General features: G+C 32.1%; 1 protein-coding gene across 1 annotated transcript in view; it reads right to left on the minus strand.

Moving 5' to 3' along the window:
* Positions 1-3,831: 3,831 nt before the first annotated feature.
* The window catches only part of LOC128989941 (carbonic anhydrase-related protein 10-like), a 104,281-nt gene continuing 85,190 nt past the window's right edge, over positions 3,832-22,922 (minus strand). The window contains exons 4-11 of the mRNA XM_054412106.1: positions 17,934-18,070; positions 14,730-14,921; positions 9,556-9,651; positions 9,039-9,105; positions 7,888-8,042; positions 6,146-6,277; positions 5,574-5,622; positions 3,832-5,176 (exon numbers count right to left, since the gene is read on the minus strand). Coding sequence (XP_054268081.1) covers positions 5,154-5,176; positions 5,574-5,622; positions 6,146-6,277; positions 7,888-8,042; positions 9,039-9,105; positions 9,556-9,651; positions 14,730-14,921; positions 17,934-18,070 — 851 coding nt within the window. The 3' untranslated portion in view covers positions 3,832-5,153. The remainder of the gene's footprint in view (positions 5,177-5,573; positions 5,623-6,145; positions 6,278-7,887; positions 8,043-9,038; positions 9,106-9,555; positions 9,652-14,729; positions 14,922-17,933; positions 18,071-22,922) is intronic.

Consider the following 22,922-nt stretch of genomic DNA (forward strand, 5'->3'; position numbering starts at 1 on the left):
AAATTTTTTATGGATTTAAAATTGTTATTTTAATATATAAATAACATGTTGATATATTGGTGTCCTAAAGAACAAATGCTTTTGTTATTAATTCTATTCGAAATGAAGACAGTTTAATCTTCCTAATGTTTGTGGATAGGCTACAAGTGTAAGCTACTAGGCTAGTAACACTTCGTGTATTTAAGATTTTAAGTGTGCGTGTTTTCTCCTTACTGTTACATTGCATTGGTGTTATCAGATAGCAAAAGTAGCAACAAATGTACACACTTATCTAAATGGCACTTCTGTATTTAATCGTACTAAACAATCTTTTCGTATATTATCATTTTCAAGGAAAATTAAGAATCATAAAAATAAAATAAACCATATTAAAACTAAAAGCCTTAGCCTACTCTTACTGACAACTCTGCAATATATTTGATAAATAATTTCTCACATTTTCCTTTTTATTTTCTGTATTTTCTTTTAAATCATAATTAAATGAAATGATAATTTTCTTAACGTAACACTTAAGTTTAACCGACTTTATCAAACAGAATGGTCTTTCGATGGTCTTCGCTATTTACAATCCTATACAAATCTTTAAAATTCAGTTGTTTGCGTATAAACAACACAGTTTCCAATTGATATTCCTTGAAACAACCAGTTTTTTTCTTCTTTTTTGTTCTAAAGTAAATAAAACACTTAAACATGCATGACCTTGTAAGAGGAAGTGTACTGTTAACGTTTGCTGGAGGGAGCCGTTTAAACAAGTGTATGGTGACATTATCAATCACCATAAGAATAAGAAGAACCAATTAAATTTACTATAAGTTTAATGTTAACCGGAGAGAAATGAGTATAAAAAATTAAATTGGGAAATATAACTATTGGAGCAAAAACCATCGTATAGGTACTTTTTATCAATTAAAATCCATAGTAGGATTATTTTTGGACGAATCAACATATTTGTATTTTACAGGCAAAATCTAGAACTTGAACCGAACTTTGTAATAGCTGATCTTTCTTTCAAAAGAATAATCTTCACAATTTAAGGTATTTAAAACTAATTGAAATATAGGGTGATTCATCGAAATATAATAACAGCTTGGTTTATATATCAGTGACGTGATTCAGACAAAAACTAATTGATTTCCACAAATCAAATGTAGAACCTTGGACCTCTTACTTTTATAATTCTGTAACTAGCACCAAAAATGATGAATAATTATGAATATCAAGATAGCTATTGTATGAAGTATTTGAAAATTGCTACATCATTTAATTTTTAGGTCAAATATAGTTAACAAATAATATTAGCAGTACATAAAAAGGTGGACACATAGAATATACAAGTAGCCTACCATGCGGTAGTAGGGCCTCTTACATAATCGATTTTGGGACAGTTGCCTAAGCTCTAAGTCAACTAAAAACCAAGTTGGATTTCTAAGCGCAAAACTTGCTAACTTTGTCTCTGGAGATTGTTTGACTGTGAGCAACTAAGTTAATTTGACTGCGTTTATAAGCTCAATCCAATGATTCATTATGTTTACATTCTTGTACCACACATTTATAATTAATAATTAGAATGAAGTTTTTCGGTTTCTACTTTTAATTGAAACCGTCCACATTTTGAATATTTTGTATAGTAATTAAAAAACAAAATCATATTTTCCAATAATAATTAAATCTATGTTTTAACAAAATTAATGAAAAATTATAAATTAAAAAATCATAAATTGAAATATGAAACAAAACAATTCTGTAAAATGTAGATAACCGTCACCGAAACGTTAAGTTAATATTGGAATCCTAATCGAAGGAAAACATTTTATATGGTAGATACGACAAATTGATGTAACCGCCTTTAATATATTCTGTGAATTTATGGCCAATTACTTCAACTTTACTTTGTTATTCAGTTATAATATTTAAAAGGCTTGGCGGATCAACATAACAATACATTTAATTAAAGTGGCTTAAAGTAAATTCTACTTGTAATGAGAACAGAAAAGAAACCGCATTTACATTTCAGCCAATAATTTAATAAGCTAAATCTTCCGACGTCGCGTCGTTCCGTTCATCTGATTTGCAGAAAGCAGAAATGATTGAGTTTATTGAATTATTCCTCTCCCCCAAAGGAATATTAATTATTTGCATTTTCAAGAATAAATTACTCTTTTCCAGTCCAATACTTCTGTACCTAAAAGAAAATCCTCTAATAGTATTTTTATAACTGTGTTGTAACAAAAGTTTTTTTTTAAATACACTTTAATAAAGAACTACACAGTTTGATGTGTTTGCAAAAAATGAATTGTTGTTTTTTCAACCTTTATTCATAACATAAACATACCAATAATATAAATATAAAAATACAAAAAAAATTCTATTAAGTTTAAGTACAGTCTTGGAAAATCTTGGTTTTAAAACAAATTATTACGTTAACGGGGTAGTGAGCGGGGGGGGGGGGGGTTATTCGGTATTATTAGTTTTCCGAAAGTAATGTATTAAATTGATTTATACATAGTTGTACAAATAGTTAGTTAAAAATAGTTAGGGAAACAATGTATGCCTTGTATTTAATTAGGTTCAAAATATTATTTTTCTTTCACTGTAATTTACTGCCCTTTCATTTTTTACAAATTTATTAATCTTATTAACATTTAACTTTGTAATTTAATTAAGCCTCTTCGATTCAACTCTTTGTAATGTATTATTTATTTTCATTGTGACTCAATGGTTTCACTGAAAACCTTTTTAAAATTTGCTTTTCTAAAAGCAGTGATTGTATGCGATACAACAGTATTCGAGGAAATATTTATTGATTTTCTTTCTTGGACAAAGGTGCCCTTGCTAATGATAATTTAATCAGTGATTAATGGATTTTTTCTCAGTTGATTTGCCATAGCCTGTTATGAAATATTCCTAAAGTTATAAATTTAAAGAACATCAATAGATAATGCACTTATATAGGCCTATATTATATATCCTTACATATTATATATTCTTATATATTTACTTATTTGGATTATGAAAACTAAAGTAGGGAACCTAAATTGTCCTTCTTAAAAAAAAAAATATTTTATGTGCTTATCTTCTTCAGTAGAAAAATTGTAAACTTTGTATGTTAGTTATCAGAAGTAATCATCGTATTGTTGTAATAGAGCAGATAGTTTCAGATCCTTTTTATAAATCCAAAAGAATATAGTTTGATCAAGTTAATCCTTATTTTATCTATATATATAAATTTATATAAATATATGAATGTTTTTCTTTCGGCCCGTAGTTAAGATCGAGAATCAGACTGTATATTCCACACTGTATGTCACACTGAAAACAGTAGGTTTTTACCTTAAGGTGAATTGGACAAACTTGTGATGAACCATAATATATTCTGTGGGTAATCCTCTTACGAAGAAATATAACATTGGTAAATATTATGTAACTCTACAGCGGCATAAAAGGGTTAAACTTACTGAAATAATTTAAAATATTTAGCAATTTATTCTCCATTTTACTACTCTCTATTTCAAAGATAAACTGCGTACGTTATTGTGACGTGGGTGTTGAATTATTGCTGAAACTTTAGCTAAGTTTCCCACAAGACTTGAGAACTTTGCTAATGAATACAGAGCTTCTCATGATGGCAAGCAAAAGTGGAATGAAAACTATGCCACTGTTAATAGCCCTAGAATCAACATAGGCATGGACCAACCTAGTTCCGTTGAATATAAAGTAATTTTGTAGTTATTACTTGTAGCTAGAAAATACAATTCCAGTCAGGGTTAACATAAAACCCATTATGTTGAAAAATATTAAGTTGGAAGCTAAAAAACATAGAAAACAACGACATCGTACAACAAACACAAAGTTTATTCTCTCTACTTTGTTTACAATATTTGGTTTGACCACCAAGCGATAACATGGCGGGATATGTACATTGGGATATGTGTTGTATTTATACATCATATCTAAAGTACTATGTACATATGTACATCACTTATCCATAGTTTTAAACATGTTTTCATTTGACTACAAAATTGTATAGGATTGCTTACAAACCGAAAAGAACTATATACAAGATTTTAAAATATGGTCTAAAATGAATAATGTTCACAGATTAGGAGGTGGAATATAACAAATTCTTTAGTGAAATAAACTAATATCATAAACTTAATTTAGATATTTTTAAATTGTAAAGTATAAAGTACAACTTTGAATAACACGTTTGAGTACCCAGCCTATGTTAATAGATAATTAAAGATACACCCTAAATTGTTAACAGCTCAACAACACCTATAAAATATATATTGTACTATCAATATACCTAATAGTTACTTTAACCTTGAAGGTAGAAAACATACCTTACAGTGTCAATCTTAAGTAGTAATTAAAGCTATAGACTGCGTCATGTTGCTCGGTATGGGCTATGATATGTGTGTTTTGAGTTAGAGTTAAGCAACAGTTAGGTAAAAGCGTCACACCAACACGTAGCAGTTTAACTATAAAAATCAAAATAACATACTTAATATACTGTATGTAAAACTTGTGTTGTTAACAAAGAATACACTTCTTATGATACACAAATATTAAACCACTTTAATATACAAGGTTTTTAGAAGCGTTTGAGTTTAAAGTTCAAGCTAACAGATAAAAAATGATTACACAAAACATTTGTTTCGTTTCTTTGGCCAATTTGCTTATCGCATTTTTCAATATAGTATTATCAGAATCTGATCTAATTGAAGTTTAGCTTGTTACGAAAACTTAATGCAGTTCAGACTTAAAATAAACATAATTTTATAACGATTTAGAAATACTTTAAAATTCATAAGCATTCTTTCATTACAGTGAAAATGTATGCGTTTTAGAACCAAACCATGTTAAAATGTAGAATATTTTAACCAACAGTAAAACCATATTTTTTCAGAATTCTTATTTATAGTTTTAAATACGCTGTGTATTCAGTCTGCTTTAATGCTTCTGGAAAGTTTAAGATATTCAGGGAATTTATTCTATTTTTAAACACGTATACTCTAACATCGTCGTTTTACTTAGCTAAGAAGCGTTTTGGATTATCGTGATACATTGAGGGTGGTTTAGGTAACGTTTGCTGGTTTGCCCCATCTCTCGAAGCGCATGAACTCTTCGTCACCCAGACCTTGCAGCAAACCTCAGTGGGGCTTCCAACTGTTTGCTGGAAAATACAGTTAACTGTTATAAGCTATAATACGTTAAAAATGTGTAGCTATTCCTGAAACCAAGAGTAATTTTAGCATAACTATTATACCCAGAACTAATAGAGCGTAACTAACCCAACCAAAAATAGCCCAACGCTAAGTTATCAAACGTTTTGGATTTTGTAAAAATGTTTGGTTTAAAAGATCTTTGGCATTTTTACCCACAAAATAGGCTAGCTAGGCCAATTTGGCAGGTGATTAAGTTGGCCAATTAAATAGCTACATATATATTTTTGAATGTTTAATAGGTGTTGAAAACGAATACTTGATAAATATTCAATACTCTACTATACGTTCTAGTTTGGTTATAAGTAGGCTATTCTTAATACTACTAATTTATAATGTTGTCCTCACCTTTGTAATACACCTCCTTGTACATGCTTGGGCAGTATTTGGCTCCAGTCTACAACAATACAATTGTATTAATGTCCTCAACCTTTTTACATAGATATTTTAATTTTAAATCCAATTTAAATGCATACTCTACGATGCCAAATTGAATCTTTATCAAATTTCGTTACTAAACAAATAATGTGATGAAAGAAATAAGATTTTCTGAGACAAAGATTGTGTTTATGAAATAAAAACAATACATAATCACTACTTTATAGGTCATATTAGGATTGTTAGGTTATACTAGGATAGACAGGTCGATAAACTATTAAACATTTATCAGAATGTTCTGTGGGATAATAGCTCTTTAGTCTTTAGACTATAATTTGTTTGTCATTTAAATTTTTATTCCGCACACATGACCGGTTACTAATAGTGAAAGGTGGCATCGAATTAATCTGCATTTATATCAAAACTAAAACATATTTCCTGACCTAGTGTTTACGTAAATAGTGTATTATATTAACATGAATTTCTTTGTTATTTAACTTTTCAACATCTCCATAAAGAACATTTGCTCCAACCTGATTCACCTGTTTCACGTTAAAGTCGATGTTGGTCCGCAGGGGGCGGTGGTGTAATGGCTGCGGGGGTCGGTAGTTGTTACCCAGAGGCGCTTTTGGATACTTTCCATCTCCCTGCATGAGTCTCCGTAGCCCAAAGAGCTGCGAAAGATAAACCACGTGCATATTTTATTCACGTTTCATACTTTACTAAGGATTTTTTTTTAATATACCAGTATAACATTAATACTTGTTAATACTACTGGTGTGACAAACAAACATAACCTTAATTAAATTATTCGTTACCTTGTTTGATATCCTTTGTTCTTGTAGGATTTTGGAAGTTTCCTCCAACATTAAATTATATTGGAGCAAACTAATTCCTGCAAGAACAAAGGCTATCAAACAGGGTACCGAATAATTTAACTTTTTAGTTCTTGCCACTGTGAAAATAAATAAAATAACATAGCTTTAATGTTGTAAATTTATCAAGAGTAACAGGGAAGCTTATTACAAATTACCTGTTCATCATGAATATCTGTTATCGAGTAAAAAGTAGGTTTACACCCAAGTTTTGTTATTGCAATGGACAAACCCCACAGACGGATGGTTAATATATTTGCCTATCGTGTTTTAGCTAACCAAATCCAATTCATAAAATTACTGTTTTATGTAGTTTAAAAATAAAACGAAATACCGAAGAGACTTAGTTAATCTTAAAAATAGCTATCACACTGTTAGAGACTATGTAGTATGATTGAGGATGGAAAGCAAACATATACTCGTAACTACAAGGGCTGTCCGTAATCAAGCTGTCAGTACAAATCTGAGAAAAGTAGTGTTCTTTACTTCATAAATACTATTCCACCCAGATTCAGTTCCTATGGAAAAATTTGTCTCGAAATAGTATTTGAAATGTAATTAAAGAAAGTTGAAGTTCCTGCCAAGTCTGAATCGCGGTTTCTTAAAACTGTTACAGTTATTTGATTCCTTTTGCCAGTTAGCAAATGCATGTGCAGAGAAGTTTTTCAAAATGTGCGTTAAAGGCTAAAGGAGTTCATAAAATGCCGCAAACATTCACACAACAGGCTGTGTGTTCCCATCAAAATAGACAGTTAGCATAAGAAAGGTTTCTTGCTGATTATTACTACTACTCTGGCATTCCTTAAGAATGCCAGAGTAGACCATAGCCATTGATAATCTTGTAAAGGCACTATCAGTTCAACAATTTTGTTTAGTCACAACACTATCCACATACGAAATTCCATTAGCATGAACTGATATAAACAAAAACTGATAAGGAAACCCAGTTTTAAATACCATGAAAAATATCGTTCAAATGTTTAAGGCCACTGCCGAACTCTCTCAACCAGTTTTGCACATTTTTTACAACCAAACTGACAATAGAATTTAAAAGTGGTTGGTGACTGAAACCCCGAAAATCACATAACGCGATTTATTTATGAATAGAGCATAAATTGTTCACGTCGTTTTCGAATGCTATGATAAGACTAATCGTCCTATGGTGGGAGGGGGGGTCTGTCCAGAATAGTAGTGGATGAATTAAGAAATGCAATATTGGTCTTGGATTTAAACTAGCCTGCTCGGCTCTGGGGGGGAGCTTGATGGAGCCATTATTTTGCGGAAAATCCTTTAAATTAAAACCACTCCTAATCAATCTTTGCAATTGTTGTTACAATATGACATCCAGTTTAAATATCGAAAGAATAGACTTTGGCTAATAATTTTGTATTGACTTGAAGATTACAAACCTGCTGCTTGGTGATGTAGATGGGCTTGTTCAGTATGACCCAGGTGACAGTCTCATGACAGGCAGGCATTGTAGTGGACCCATCATAGGTCATGTAGTACTCCGTATCTGGGAGGAGACCCATGATGGACAACCGCTTCACTTCCACTTCATCACCTGATACAATAAAGATATGAGAATCAATAACAGCTTAGAGCATTATTGTACAACTTTTTAACCCATTTTATTTGATTTATACGATGCCGAGACACTAGGATTAGTTTATTAAAGTGAAGATTTACGGGTTAAAACTAATGAAATTATCAATTTGTTACTGGTAGCTAGGGAGTATTTTCATCTGTAGCCAACAATCAAAGTCAGTTGAGTTTACGTTTGAACTATTCTAAAATCTTCAGGCATATTGAGATCAATGTGGTAACCTATATATTGAAACATATTAATGTAAAAAAATACCTTCGATTACATTATAAAATAATATATCAGGTGTTTTGAAATTGAGGATCTTTATTAAAACAGTAGTTTTTAGATTCAATTTATTGCTTGTGGTGAGAAATGTCTTAGTTAATGTTTAGTTATCAGAAGAATATATGCCTTTACTTGCTAACTATATTGACTGTCCAAGACAATTAAACATTGTGACAGAGAACATGATTGATGTATGAAAATTCATGGATATTTACATATAGTGGGAGTTACTCTCACCAAAGTATCTTTTTCATGATACTGGCAGAAGTGCCTCAGAATTTAAAAAAATGGCTGTGTATAAAGCAAATATAAAAATTTCTTGTGTATCTATATACCTGTGACAGCTATTTACGAATTCTTTAAGTTAGGAGGAACAGTTTGGTACATAGAAATTTTAAATAAATTTTATAGATTTAAGAAGTAACGTGTGGGATAAAGATGTGTGATTTCGGGAATTTTTAATTTTTTAAATTAAGTTCATGCATATTATTTAAAGCCTTTTATATGGAGTATATAATAATTTCATTTATAAACTAGTCTAAATCTAAGAAAATACTTACAGTATTATTATATAAAAAATAAATAATGCATTTACATTTTTAAATTTAACAGTTAAATATGTAATGTACGGCTGTTTTATAAACGTTTTTACGATTTAATGTTCTCTTATAAAAGCAAAACCTTTACCTCCATATCTGATCTTGTCTAGCTGATCTGTTAGTATCCTTAGTTCAGGATTAGAAAGATCACCGAGCTGAAACAATTGAAACCCTTTATTACATCAATGAAATTATATTAGGACATCCATGCTTTTCATGGGTTTCTTTCAATATCTTCATTGTACTGCTTTTTTATTGAAATTTTTTTGTTTTTCAAATTAGGATAGATAAATTAAGTTTTATTATCCGCTGTATGTGCTATCAACGCTTCCATGTAGCACACCCGTAATACTTATAAAGATGGAAGTGTCTAAATATATTTGACCAATTACAATTCATAGTTTTTTTTCGACACAGTTCTTCCAACTTGTCATGGCTTTTGTTCGTGTGATTTTATTTGCATTGACTTACCAATAGTTTATTTATTCTGTAAATTGTGTTCTATCCAAACTATTAACCAAGCACGAATTTATTTTCCAGTTAAAAGCATTTTAACTTTAAAAAGTTTCATTAGTTTTTAGTTATGTAGTAATCTATTTTGGTACCTGCATTAAAAGTGAGATCGCTACAATTCCTTGAGCTCTGTGAAGTGCCTCACTGAAGTTCGAGTATAGTTGGGAATTGAATCCAAATATTTGTATCTGAAACATCAATTGTTATAATGTGCATTGTACATTTTATAATACATACCCACAGTCACCACCAAAAATATACCACCATTGGTGTGCACCTAGGTGCATAAAAATTCAAGATTATTGTAGAATATTGTGACATTATTTGTGCATCCTTGTTACTAGCTATATGTTACTATACTAGCTTATCAGCAGTTTCGGTAGCCAGTTCGATACATTTAAAGTGTTCATATCAGTCAGCTTGGCCATGTTATGAACATTAATTATTTGCTCCAAACTTAACCACGAAAAAGTTACTGACGTTTTGCAGGATCAAATCTGTGTTGGGTGTCACTTTGCTATCAACCTATATTTATTTTTACACATGCAATCATGCATAATGTCCATAAATATTCCCTTATAGGTGCTTTTACATTTGATGTGCTTGAATGCGAATTTTTAAATTATATCTTAACTTTACTCGTGTGATGATTATGGATGTATACAATCCCTCGAATGCATGTATTTCCATCAGTTTTCCTTTATAACTCTATAAAGGTTCGCTAAGGAGCAGCCCTTTGTTCTGGCTGAGGCTCAAACGCATTTCACTTAACAACAATATTTTGGTGCCGTGCCAAGATCGTAATAAAGAGCTCAGCACGGATTGTGGGCATTGGTTCAACGCAGAGTGCTTAGGGTCCCATTATAGTAGACCCACTCAGGTGCCAAACACAGTTCGTTTGGAACTAAAGTGGTTTAATTGTTTTAGTATTTCCTGTAACCGTTCCAGTGGATATGTAGATAACCAAGTGTAATTTAAAGTAAAAATATATTGGGTTCGGTGGTTCAAGATCTGTTTTGTATAGCCAATAATTTTAATCCACCGATTGAACGTATAAGCTTCCTAAACTTTGGAAAGTGAATATTTTAAATACGTGTTAAGCAGTTGATAAAAATCTCGTTCCAACAAAATTTTATATTTGTAAACTATAATAACTTAAACACTTGTCAATAACTCATAAAATGAATATGAATATAAAAATAATTACGTCACTGCAAAAATTACTGTGCTGTTTACAAAATAGTTATAATCCAGATCTTTTTCAAAACTCTCAAACCTTAAAAATTAAAACATTACATTTTCTGGAATAAACTTAATTATCTTTATGTATTAATTGATCAACACCAATGAGCTTTATAAAACTACTGATTTTTGTTACGACCAACTTTGTAACTGCCAGTTACTACTTTGTTTGGACCTTCTTGACAGGGCGTCCTCCGACTTGGGCAAGCTCAAACTATGGTTTGACCACAACATACTATCCTTAAATGTGTCCAAGACCAAATGTCTGCCCATTTACTTTAGATGCGACAGTGGTCCGGGCCATAGAGTACTCAGGTTGCACGGCTGCGGGGGTCCATGGACAGCGCCGTGCCATTGTGAAATCATTGAGCAAGTCGAAAATTACAAATACCTTAGGGTCATAATTGACTACAAACTTAGCTGGGCTCCACATGTTGATTACGTCAACAACAGATTAAGAAAAATGATCTTCGCTTTTTCACAGCTTGGTTGTGTGCTGTCTGTGGACCATTGCAGGTGTGTATACTTTGCGTATGTCCAGTCACTGTTACAGTACGGGATACTTGCGTGGGGGGCTGCGTCTGCCTCTGTCTTGGCTCCTCTTGCTGTTACCCAGAAATCAATAATTAAACACATACTAAAAAAAGACCAAAGATACCCCACCTACCTACTTTTTCAAAATTTTCCAGTCCTTAACATCAGGAAACTATTCCTAAAAACAGTTATAACCTTTTCAAAAAATAATAAAAGCAAAATTTTCTCCGATTCGCTACATTCTTATGACACTAGATCTAGAACACACATAGGCATCTCCGTTCCCAAATTGAACAATAAAGCACAGCTTCTTACCCCTCACTATCTAGCCCACATTATACACACTAATCTCCCCATACAGATAAGAGAATGGGAGGGAGACAGTGTCACGGTTTTCAGCAGAAAGATCGGGCGCTGGCTTCTCGGTCTGAGCGATGATGCTGCCGAAGAGCTCATCAGATCCCAGTACAGGGCATAATGAAAGTCGATGACAATTCTAAAACTAAATTAGGCTAATAACACCAAACTACTTCAGTACTAGCACCCTCATTCAAGTACTTCAAATATTGTTCATGTTCAGTCTTTTTTTTGCCAACAATATGGCAAAAAAAATACTTCTTTTTATTTAAGTAATTATTTGTTTATTTTGTTATCTTGTCTGTGAAGTGGTGAGCGACGGAGAAGACTCTCCCCACACGCAGATGTACAGTCTTTGTGGGGATTTTTTTCCTTTGTACTTTGCTTTACAGCCACGATTGTAATTTTTGTAATTTGTAATTTTGGAAATAAATATATTCTTATTCTTATTCTTATTCTTTGACACTAACTCATTCAAAACGGTTTCTAAAAAAATTTATTTCATAATAAATGTACTGAACACGACCATGCCACCAAATATTCTAACAGAAAATAAAACGTTTTTAATAAAATTGCATATTTGTAAGAAGAACTTAACGATTCAAAATATAAGTATAGAACCCTCTTCTCCATACATTTATTGATGGAAAAAAACAGTACGGTTACATCCAAGCAAGAACCCCAATTTATTAACAGCTGACGCATGCGCCGATCTTTGTGACGTCACACTGCAGACGACACAGTGTTCAGTTGCCGCTAACTCGTCTAACAGAGAGGTACTGCTCATTCCCGCCAAGTACGCTACCATAGAGCAGTTAAACTAATAAAACTGTATAACTATTTTAAAAGAAAATGTTGTTCTTTTATAAAACCAATTATGATGCTAAATTTATATACTTTATATTAACAGGTTGATGGATGTATGCTTAGGTTAGTATTCTTTGGATGGTTATAGATAAAAATATATATTCCTTGCTATTGTTTACGTGGGTATGTAAGGTTAATGTGAGCTTTAAGTTCTACAAGTTTGTATGTTTTAACCAAGCACGTAATCAATAATATGTTTAGATTGTTGTCAAATCAATGATTATGACTTAATATTTCCTTTTATGATTGATTATTGTTTTGAATCAAAGGTTTTCACAATAAACAAGTTCGATGAGGAATGGATTTAATAGGCTCCTGGAAACAGGACGATTAAGTTTGGCTTAGGTCTTGATAATATTTATTTAACTCTTTAAACACAAGTAGGCTTACTCAATAAAAAAATACAAAAAAAAACTTAAAACAATAAAGTTAAAACACTTTATTAAAGTGATAAAGGCCCACGTTCTCTATCCAATCTGATTATTATCCACGAAAAATTACATTAAAAAAACTAGATTTTAATCAATGGCAAAAAGACTAAAATATTGTGGCACTGAATTCATTTCCCGTCAAACATGAGGTATCAGTTTATTGCCACTCAGAGCGCACGGTAAGGGAGGGAAGCTATCGATCTGTAGGGGCGAGGGTCGAGTGGCAGAGGAAACGTCTTTAGTCACCGGCAAATCACGTAATTATAATAAGCGTGGGGATATGATATATAATGACACCTTCCTATAGATTATAGTGAGAGAGTTTACGTATATTTAGTGTTTGCTATGTCATCACTTCTCATTATTGGTGGAGTATTCGATATTATACAGTGAAGTTTTCTGAAAAAAACGTTTAGGAAAATACCACTTCTATGAACTATTCATTGGTGGGTAAAAGTCTCGCTAATTCTTAAGGATGTATCGGCTTTCAGCTGAAAGGGGTTTTCATATAATAACTAAGTGACCATCTAGCTGGCAGTAGGGAAATTTATAAAGAAATTATTTACTACAAATGATTCTAGATTATGGCTGTATGGTGGCATGGTGGCATGGTTTGTATAGAGGACGTGTACGGGGTAGGAGAATATTAGTGTAGACGTAACATATTATGATGTTAGATACTAGTTCACGAGGTTGTAAAGTAAACGTATTTGTGTATGGAACGGAATATGGTGTGCAATGGTGTAATAGTAGTAGTGTGACAGATACGTATTAATTTAGCGAAATTAGAGTACAATGTGTTGTAGCTAGAGCAACAGACAAGTGGTCGGTAGCCAAAGTAGGATAGTACAGCGTGGTATGAGGTAAATTCTATCTGTTAGTGCTGTAAAAGCGTATTCTATAGTGTTTGTAAGGGTATAACTTATTTCTGTAGTAGAGCAGATAAGTTGTAGTGTGGTGGCGAAGCAGTGCAGTTGAAGGTACTAGATCACGCAATTGTGTGTATTTATCATGTATTAGTGTAGTAGTGTAGAAGTGTAGTATTGTAGTGGTGAGACGGTGTGAAGGTGAAGTGTTGGTAGCCTGCCAGCCACTTACCTCACCTTTGTCCTCAACAATAACCCGCATCGTCCCCAATACACCGCATTGTCTCGTATTAGTGTAGTAGTGTATAAGTGTAGTATTGTAGTGGTGAGACGGTGTGAAGGTGAAGTGTTGGTAGCCTGCCAGCCACTTACCTCACCTTTGTCCTCAACAATAACCCGCATCGTCCCCAATACACCGCATTGTCTCGCCGGATATACTTATAGTCTGAGTGCACTTTGGCAAACTGTCTGGTGTCACATTTCAAACGTTCGTGATTTATAGCTTTTGCTATAGGTAGCTAAACACTGCCCTAATGTTTTACATGATTCAATTAAATATAGCAATGCAAAAATGCTACATTTGTATGTAAATGGATGACATCTACAAATAATACATATCTTAATATATAAAAAAAAAATAAATAATTACTCGATTCTTTTTTCTTTTGAAATTCTATTCACAATAACAAAATTAGAATTTTGCAAACCTTAGTTTAAGCATCCCTAATTTTTTTGTGATCATACGGTAAAACATAATTTGTGTTATTTACCATTGAATGAATATATATTATGCTTATATGTCACAAAAATGTCATAGAGGTAAAAAATATTTATCCGGTGAAATGTGTTTTTACATTGAACTGGCAAACTTACTCTGCTAAAAATTTAGATAACTTAAAAAATGGATATTCAAATAATAAAATTCAGCAATATAAAATACTTTTGTATTTGATGGGAAAATCCACTTACCTCAGCTGGGAAGGTGTATCCGTTGATTGAATGCTCGGACCCAGTCTCATCCTGTAACCCGTAGTGTATGTGGATCTGATGGAACTGGTATTTGTAGCTGAGAGGACCTCCAGTCACGTTGATATGATGTCTTGTAGTATTCTCTACAGTAAAAACGATGCTGTGTCCAGTGTTGGTGATCACACCGTTTACCTATGCATAGAATAATATATCTAAAATATAATAGAGTATTAATAATGGAGTTGAGATACATTGACTGGCATTTTTACTTAATGGCACTATACTTAAACGTAAAAGAGGAGAAAGTCTACTTGTCATGAAGAAGCTACTTTTCACTAGATAAAACTGTGAAGACCACTGAGAAATCTAGCTCAAAGTTGTTATTAAATTGTTCTAATTTCCTAGGTTATAGAAAATCCCCCAAACACTTGAGAATTATTGTATAAAATATACATCCAAACCTCAGGATAACAATTCGAGATGTAATGCGTAAAACAAAGGAATACGCACTTATGTATAATACCGCAAAGATTGGTTGGTTAAACTTTCAGTTCTCTAGGATCAGCACACTAGGATCTAGGAGTTGATCACGAAGTCTTAATTTAATATTTCTAGTTTAGCCCCTAAAACACAACAATTTAAATATACTAGTTGTCCCATTATCAATAGTCTAAATTTATAAGCATTCATCTGTTCAAATGCAAACAAATCTTTTATTCATGTTAATAACATTGAAACTTAGAAGGCCACTGGGGCAGAGCCCTGATGGAGCACACATATAGCTTAGGATAGCATTGAATTAGTATTAGTCCTCCATCAAATTCCAGTTTTATGGCTTATAGTTTTTGAGATATAGGGGTTGGTGAGTCAGTAGTGTTCGCCTTTTCTATAGATTACTTAGTATGTGTATACAGGGTGTTCATTTGAAAACTTTCCATATCTGTTGTGTGCAAAGGTAAGGCTTTTTACCCTTGTTTGTTCTCATTTTCCCCTAATTTGGACATGCCAAATCCAATAAAATTATTTTCAATTTCGAAAAATGCCCCAAAAGGGCCCAATTTGGGGGGTAGGGGTGCTTTTTGAGAAATTTTCTAATGTAAACATGGGTTGTGTGATACATCAATTTAAAGGTCTAATCACCCCAACTATTTTGGTGCAATAAAAATTTAATTATCTTTAACCGTATTTACAGGGTGGGTCAAAATGTTTTAAAAAAGGACTTTGAAGTTAAGTACCGTATTACCCGAACTACTGAACGGAATAGCGCCAAATTTCTTTCCAAGCTTATTCTTGATTTACTCTTTAAGATAACTTGTAATAAGAGCATTTTCAGTGTTATTTTCTATTTTTTTTAAATATCAAAGTTGAAGAATAAAAGAAAGCTGAAAACTCAAAATTCTTAAATAGCAAGGTATAGCAAATTTCATACCACGTGAAAGGTCCTTTTTTAACAAACATTTTACGTATTTAAGTTTTCTTTCTATCTCTTACCGTTTAAAAATTGCAGTAGAAAAACTGAATTTTCCATAGTAATATTGTAACTAGTTTTCTAATAAAACAGCCAAAATTCGTCTCTAGACACATTTAATGGTGCATTAACTGAAGGAAACAATTCATAATTATTGATACCCTGATTGACAAACAAGTCATCACGTTTTACTTTGTGAAAAACAAGTCTTATAGCTGATGAGGACAACCTACATGTGGGCCGCTTTCCGTAGTACCATTGACTAGTCAATGGTAGTACTAATTTCAAAAAGTACTATTTTCTGTAGTATCTAATCGAATATGGTGTACACTTAAAAAAAAATTGACTTTATTTTTACTTATTGGACAGAACAAAAGTGTTTCAGGATAACTGCAAAGTGTTTAACAATAAATATCCAGGTAAGACCTTAAGTCATAAAGCTGTAAATGATTTAGTTAAGAAATTTCTGAAACTGGCTCAGTTACCAATGAGAAAAGAACAGGATGAAGAGTTCAAGATGAACTGACACAAGTAAAAGTAGTTGATCAATTTGTAATTAATCATAATACATCGTTGAGCAAAGTGCAATGTGTTTTGTTAGAAAACTAGTTAAAATTTTACCATAGAAAATTCAGTTTTTCTACTGCAATTTTTTAACGGTAAGAGATAGAAAGAAAACTTAAATACGTAAAATGTTTGTTAAAAAAGGACCTTTCACGTGGTATGAAATTTGCTATACCTTGCTATTTAAGAATTTTGAGTTTTCAGCTTTCTTTTATTCTTCAAATTTGAGATTTTAAAAAAATTAGAAAATAACACGGAAAATGCCCTTATTACAAGTTATCTTAAAGAGTAGATCAAGAATAAGCTTGGAAAGAAATTTGGCGCTGTTCCGTTCAGTAGTTCGGGTAATACGGTACTTAACTTCAAAGTCCTTTTTTAAAACATTTTGACCCACCCTGTAAATACGGTTAAAGATAATTAAATTTTTATTGCACCAAAACAGTCGGGGTGATTAGACCTTTAAATTGATGTATCACACAACCCATGTTTACATTTGAAAATTTCTCAAAAAGCACCCCTACCCCCCAAATTGGGCCCTTTTGGGGCATTTTTCGAAATTGAAAATAATTTTATTGGATTTGGCATGTCCAAATTAGGGGGAAATGAGAACAAACAAGTGTTAAAAGCCTTACCTTTGCACACAACAGATATGGAAAGTTTTCAAATGAACACCCTGTATAATAAAAAAAGAAATAATATGTATGATGCAAGAGTGATTCCGTTTCTTCAGCTCGCACTTTATTGATTATTCCAACTTATTATCGTTGACAACCATTTCACGTACGAGAAATGTGGGTTTTTACAAAAAGACCATTGTAATGGGCAAAAGTTAACTAGAGTATACGGAGATGGTTACTTTCAAAATTGTTATTAAGTGGATGGTAAATATTTAGCATTTTATTTTACAAAACGGAATTATGCACTGTTTTATCTGCATGTAAGGTTTGCTTAGTACTATGTTAACGAATAGTTAATTATGATATATTTCTTTTTAAATCCTGTAATACTACTAAAACATTCGAAACAGATTGATATCAACCATGTTTCGGAACCTATTTGGAACAATTAACTTTCAGATTGATTTCAGTAGGGGAAAATTTAAAATGTGCAAAACACTTTATAATCTATATCTGATAATTTATTTTATTAAGCTCGTTTGTTAAATTTCATACCCTGTGTTTATCGAGGTGCAGCAGACGAAGGTTGGGGTCGAATAACAGTTTGTTGGGTTCCAGATTAACAGGAGATTGTCGACGTCCTTTGTTGCACAAGCTCCATTCTGGGTTGATCAGTCCCCAGAATGCTGGACCTGGGAAAAGGAATAAGGTTACACAGATGTAAATAAATAAATAAATAAATAAAAATGTCTTTATTTAGCAAGCGTTCCTCAGTACATACTGCTTTACAGGATAACTCTTGTCAATTTAATTACTAATACTAAATAAAACTAATAACAAAAAGTACATAATCTATTTACAAAATTTGAGGTCCTTTCTATACATTTCTTTTAGCTTGTTTCTAAAAGCTGGAACACCCAGCAACTTAAGATCACAGGGGAGGTCGTTATACAACTTGGGCCCAAAGTATGAAAAGCCTCTCCTGCCAATCTCCAGCCTCACTCTCGGGAAATGAAACAGCTTTTCCTGTCGAGTATTGCACCGAGACACATTTTTTGCAAGATCGCGGGAGACCAGTCTTTCCATCAGGTAAGCTGGTTCTTTTTTGACCAGTACCCGATGAACCAGAGTGCAGGTTTGCATCCTGCATACAGCTGCTGAGGGCAAAAGACCGGCAGTTTTTTTTCAAATTCAGATATATGATCGCGTTTCCGCAGACCAAATCTTAATGTAGTAGCAAACAAACTTATACCCTAAAGACACATAGGCCTATTATAGGGCAGAGTTTAACATTTAAATTACCTATTGTAAATATAATTCGTACATGAAAACATAAAAACTTTAATGAAGTTTCGTAGTCAGGGGATGCAAATTGGATTATAGAACTATCAAATACTTTGAGCTATGAAAATTTTTGAATTTTATGCTAAAAATACTTAGTTAGGTACAAATGAATGTTTTGTAATGCCTTAAAATTATAACATGAATACAGTTATGATTGTAGAACCTTATAAAATGAATGGTAGGTAGGAAAATGCGTTTACGCACTCAAGTAGCCTGTAGTGTGAGACGAGTACGGATTTAAGACAAACAGATTGCCGACAAAAATCTTCCAATCTTGAATACTTTTCGCATTTATCAAAAACCAGGCCGAGTTTGCCTATACTCACAGGGTTCACTCTGTTTCAACCAATATCATAGGACTAAGGAGAGTTATTTAGAAAACTTCGTTGCATTTTTAAAATCTTGACTTTATATTTCAATAGCTTTAACAAAATCGTATTGATGGCTGTTTTCAAACAATATTCGAAAAATTGCCTTAAACCTTATGAAGTAAAATACAAATACTTTACAATTGGGTTTGAAAACAGATTTTCAATCTAGACATTCAATTTAACTAACATAATTTAACTAAGAAAATTCAAAAGTAGTAAACAGGCATATATATGAGTAGCTCACAATATAATAAATCTCTGGTGTCCCTTGGCATTTACAAGATCGTTACAGCAAAAAACTGAACAGTATAATGTATTTACATACATTGAAATTAAATATTAAAATATCTGGAATTATTCACATTAATTTCAATACAAGAGGATTTCAAAGCAGAGCGGAAACCTGAGTGGGCAAGAGTGAGTCAACCCACCTAGGAGCAATGTTGTGGTGTGTAAGGTGTTGTGTGGGCAGTAGAATGTAAACAACAACCTTGATGGCTGTGGGAGGGTTGAAAACTGCTTCCCTAAGTTCTTGTTTACTCTGCCTAGGGTGACTTTTTTGAACAGATTTTATATTTTTAGGATTTCTTAACATTGTAATCTGAATATAGTCAAACAGTTTGCTAGTAAGAATGTCCATTGCTTAAAACCATTGGTTACAATGTATCATAATAATTGATTTCATAATCCTCATTGCCACACTGAAAATAATTTTACATAGTGATTTAGCATTGTAAACTCCTTAGTTATAAATAAGAATTGCCATATTTTCTTTTATCATGTAATACAAATAAGCACAAGAGTTTTTTTTGAGCCGATCTGCTTATACTAAAACTTCATTAAAATCTCAAAATGACTGTTGTTTAAACCTAATGAAAATAAGTAGAAAAAAAAGTGCTAGAATAAAGTATTTTGCCGAAATCTTCATTCATGTTTAAATGAAGATTGTTTAAATTTCCTAACTTTACGCATTTATACGAGTTGACCAACTCGCAAAAAAATTCGAAAGATGAGATGTTTAATAATTTGGAGTTTCTACTGATCCAAAATTGAACTTACGAAGCCTACCTACTACCTTGTTTACGTTAAAATATGTACGAAACTACAAACCTGCATTCAAAATAAAATAAAATGCAAATAAGCAGAAGCGCATTATTAAAAAAAGATTCATAACAATAATGATCTTTGAATACTCTGTACACGTTTATTTGACGTATCATTTTTCTGTTACTTTTAAAAGGTTTAAATTAGAATATCAATTTTTTTACTCTTTGCTTCCACGATTAGAGACAAAAATTGTTTGATAGGCTGGTATTTACCAGAAGATACTCTTTTACAGGGGTATTGGTAAAAAATAAATAAATGCTGATAAAATTTAAAACTATTAAATAACTCCAAAAAAGTATCACAAATAAATGGTTGGAATCAATGGAACAGAAAGTTTTATGTGTTTTAAAAAAAACAGCCCATTTGTAAAAAATAGTTTTTTATTTATCATTGATTTTTTTTATGCAGGCAAAAAAATTATATTCTATAATATTGAATTAATATGTTGAATGAATATTTTAGGAATATATTTCCTATGAGCATAAATACCAAATTAAAATAAGTAACATATACATTTAGTGTTGAAAATACTTTATTTTTAATCTTAATGTCAGTTATAGTCATAATAAGTTTTGTAAATATTTAGATTCAGATTGTTTACAAATGTGTTTGTTTATTTGTCTATTTTGTTATCCTTTTGCATAATGTCCTAATTAGTTTCACAGCAAAGAAAGGACCGAACACCACTGGTGGTTCTGCCTCGCGATCATATGTTGAGTTGGCATATATGAATACTGTACTGAGCTGCTGCGAGGTCACTTGGTGAATGAATATTTGGCTTGTAGCTGTTAACTGATTTAGGATTTTATCTTAACAAATGTGTTGCTTAACAGTAGTTTGAGTTAAAGATGATTAATACAATTTTAGAAATTATTATTGCCTTGTAAAACAATGCAATATTGTTATCTTTAATAATATTATAAAAACAGTCGAAATGAGATGAATAACTTTTGTAATTGTTTTACGTGAATCACAAGTGATAGCACGGAATGGAATGGGAACTGTTCGTTTATTTAAGCCATGAGCCGTATTGTATTTAAATCCAGCTATCCGTCTTATGACTTCTTCTGATGGCATGATTCTGTCCAGGGCTTTTGGTTTGTATAGGTTGGTTATATATATTAAGTGCTATATAAACTAGGTTGCTAACAAAATAATTGAAAAAACGTATTTTTTTTGAAAAAAAAAAGATTCTGAGAAAAATATATGGACCGATTCAAGAAGAAGAAGTTTGGAGAATTAATGTATCACCATCCATATGTTGTAGCGCGGAAAAAACAGGACATTGAGATGGGCTTGACATATTGTGTGGAGGAGAGAGTAATTTTTTTTCATTGTTTGTCTGGTTAATAACCTTGCTAAGCATATATATAAAATACAAGGAGCTAAGGTGTAGTTTATTTTTTAAATTATCATCCTACCTCATTGCCATACATATACAGGGTGGCTGAAAAGTCCCTACATATTTGAAATTAATTCTGGTATTGTAAAATAATAATTTTTGTCTAGTAAACGGTTTTTTTATCCATATCAAAAGTAAGATATTGTGACTACATTACAAACATGATCGCAAGAGTGCGTTCAATGAAATGATACGTAACTAGTATGGTCTATCATACGAAATAAACTTATAAACACGTAAAAAAACTTAACTGAAGCGAAGTTGAAAGGTTGAAGGTCAGAGGAAAGCGCAATGGTTAAGTCTGGGGTTATTGCAGGGTGTAAATGGGCCACAAACAGTGTTCACTGTACCACAGTGTCTCAGCATAACACCTGAGTTGTGCCGGTACAACGGGCTCATTCTTGCTGCGTCTTAGCTTTTCTGTAAAGACTTTTTGGGTAGCGTTGGTTGGATTAAAATAGTTGGAAATATATTTTCACCACACTATTATGTTTATTTTAGCTGTTTTACGTTATACGTTAATTGGTGGCTGAAAGTTACGTTTTGCTGGTCATGCGAGCTGTCATCATCATTTGGGGACCGAGTGGGTTTTTACATCCCTAGGACCACAAAACCAGCTGTCCACTTACTTTCTTAAACCATGAATGCATATTAAATACACAATCAGTATCCATAGCATTGCAATAGAATTGTTTTATTGTCACCTCTGCCTAGCAACTAATTATCATTATTTTTTCTGATTCCTCAAATTATTTCTTCACATAATCATAAAGTTGGAGTTGCGTTGACTATCAGTGTGCATTATTATTGTGGTAAATAGTGGTAATATGGTATAGTGTGGTGAAAAATAGCTTTCGTACCACGGACCGAATTGGTTTTGCAGCTCTCGATCATTTTAAGTTCTTGACTTCGTCTTTAACTTTAAAAATATCTCTAGCCGGCATCATTTTCGGCCCTAGGTACGAAATATATTGATTTTGCGACATTTATTTCTTTTTTCCTGACATATGTTCAATTCAAGTGTGTAAGGTACCTTTATGTGTTCTGTACAGTAATTTAACCTTTGTCTTTTACTGTGTATTTTCTGTATTGATAAATTATAACAAAGTATAATTATAATATAATAACATTGCCTTTTTTAAACATTAAAACCTTTCATCAAAAAGATTATACGTGTTGTTTTGTTTCTATACAGCTTTGTTTTGGAAACGTGTTTTTTTTTCATAACCAACTTTAAATTTGCAATTAATAAAAATAACATAATAGTTGATTAATGAGATCATTTTAAACTTCCAAATCTCAAATGTAATGAAAGCTATT

Source organism: Macrosteles quadrilineatus, unplaced genomic scaffold (assembly GCF_028750875.1).
Source record: "Macrosteles quadrilineatus isolate MER2022 unplaced genomic scaffold, UCM_ALF_1.0 Scaffold_3__2_contigs__length_128488019, whole genome shotgun sequence".
In the NCBI taxonomy this organism is placed as follows: domain Eukaryota; kingdom Metazoa; phylum Arthropoda; class Insecta; order Hemiptera; family Cicadellidae; genus Macrosteles; species Macrosteles quadrilineatus.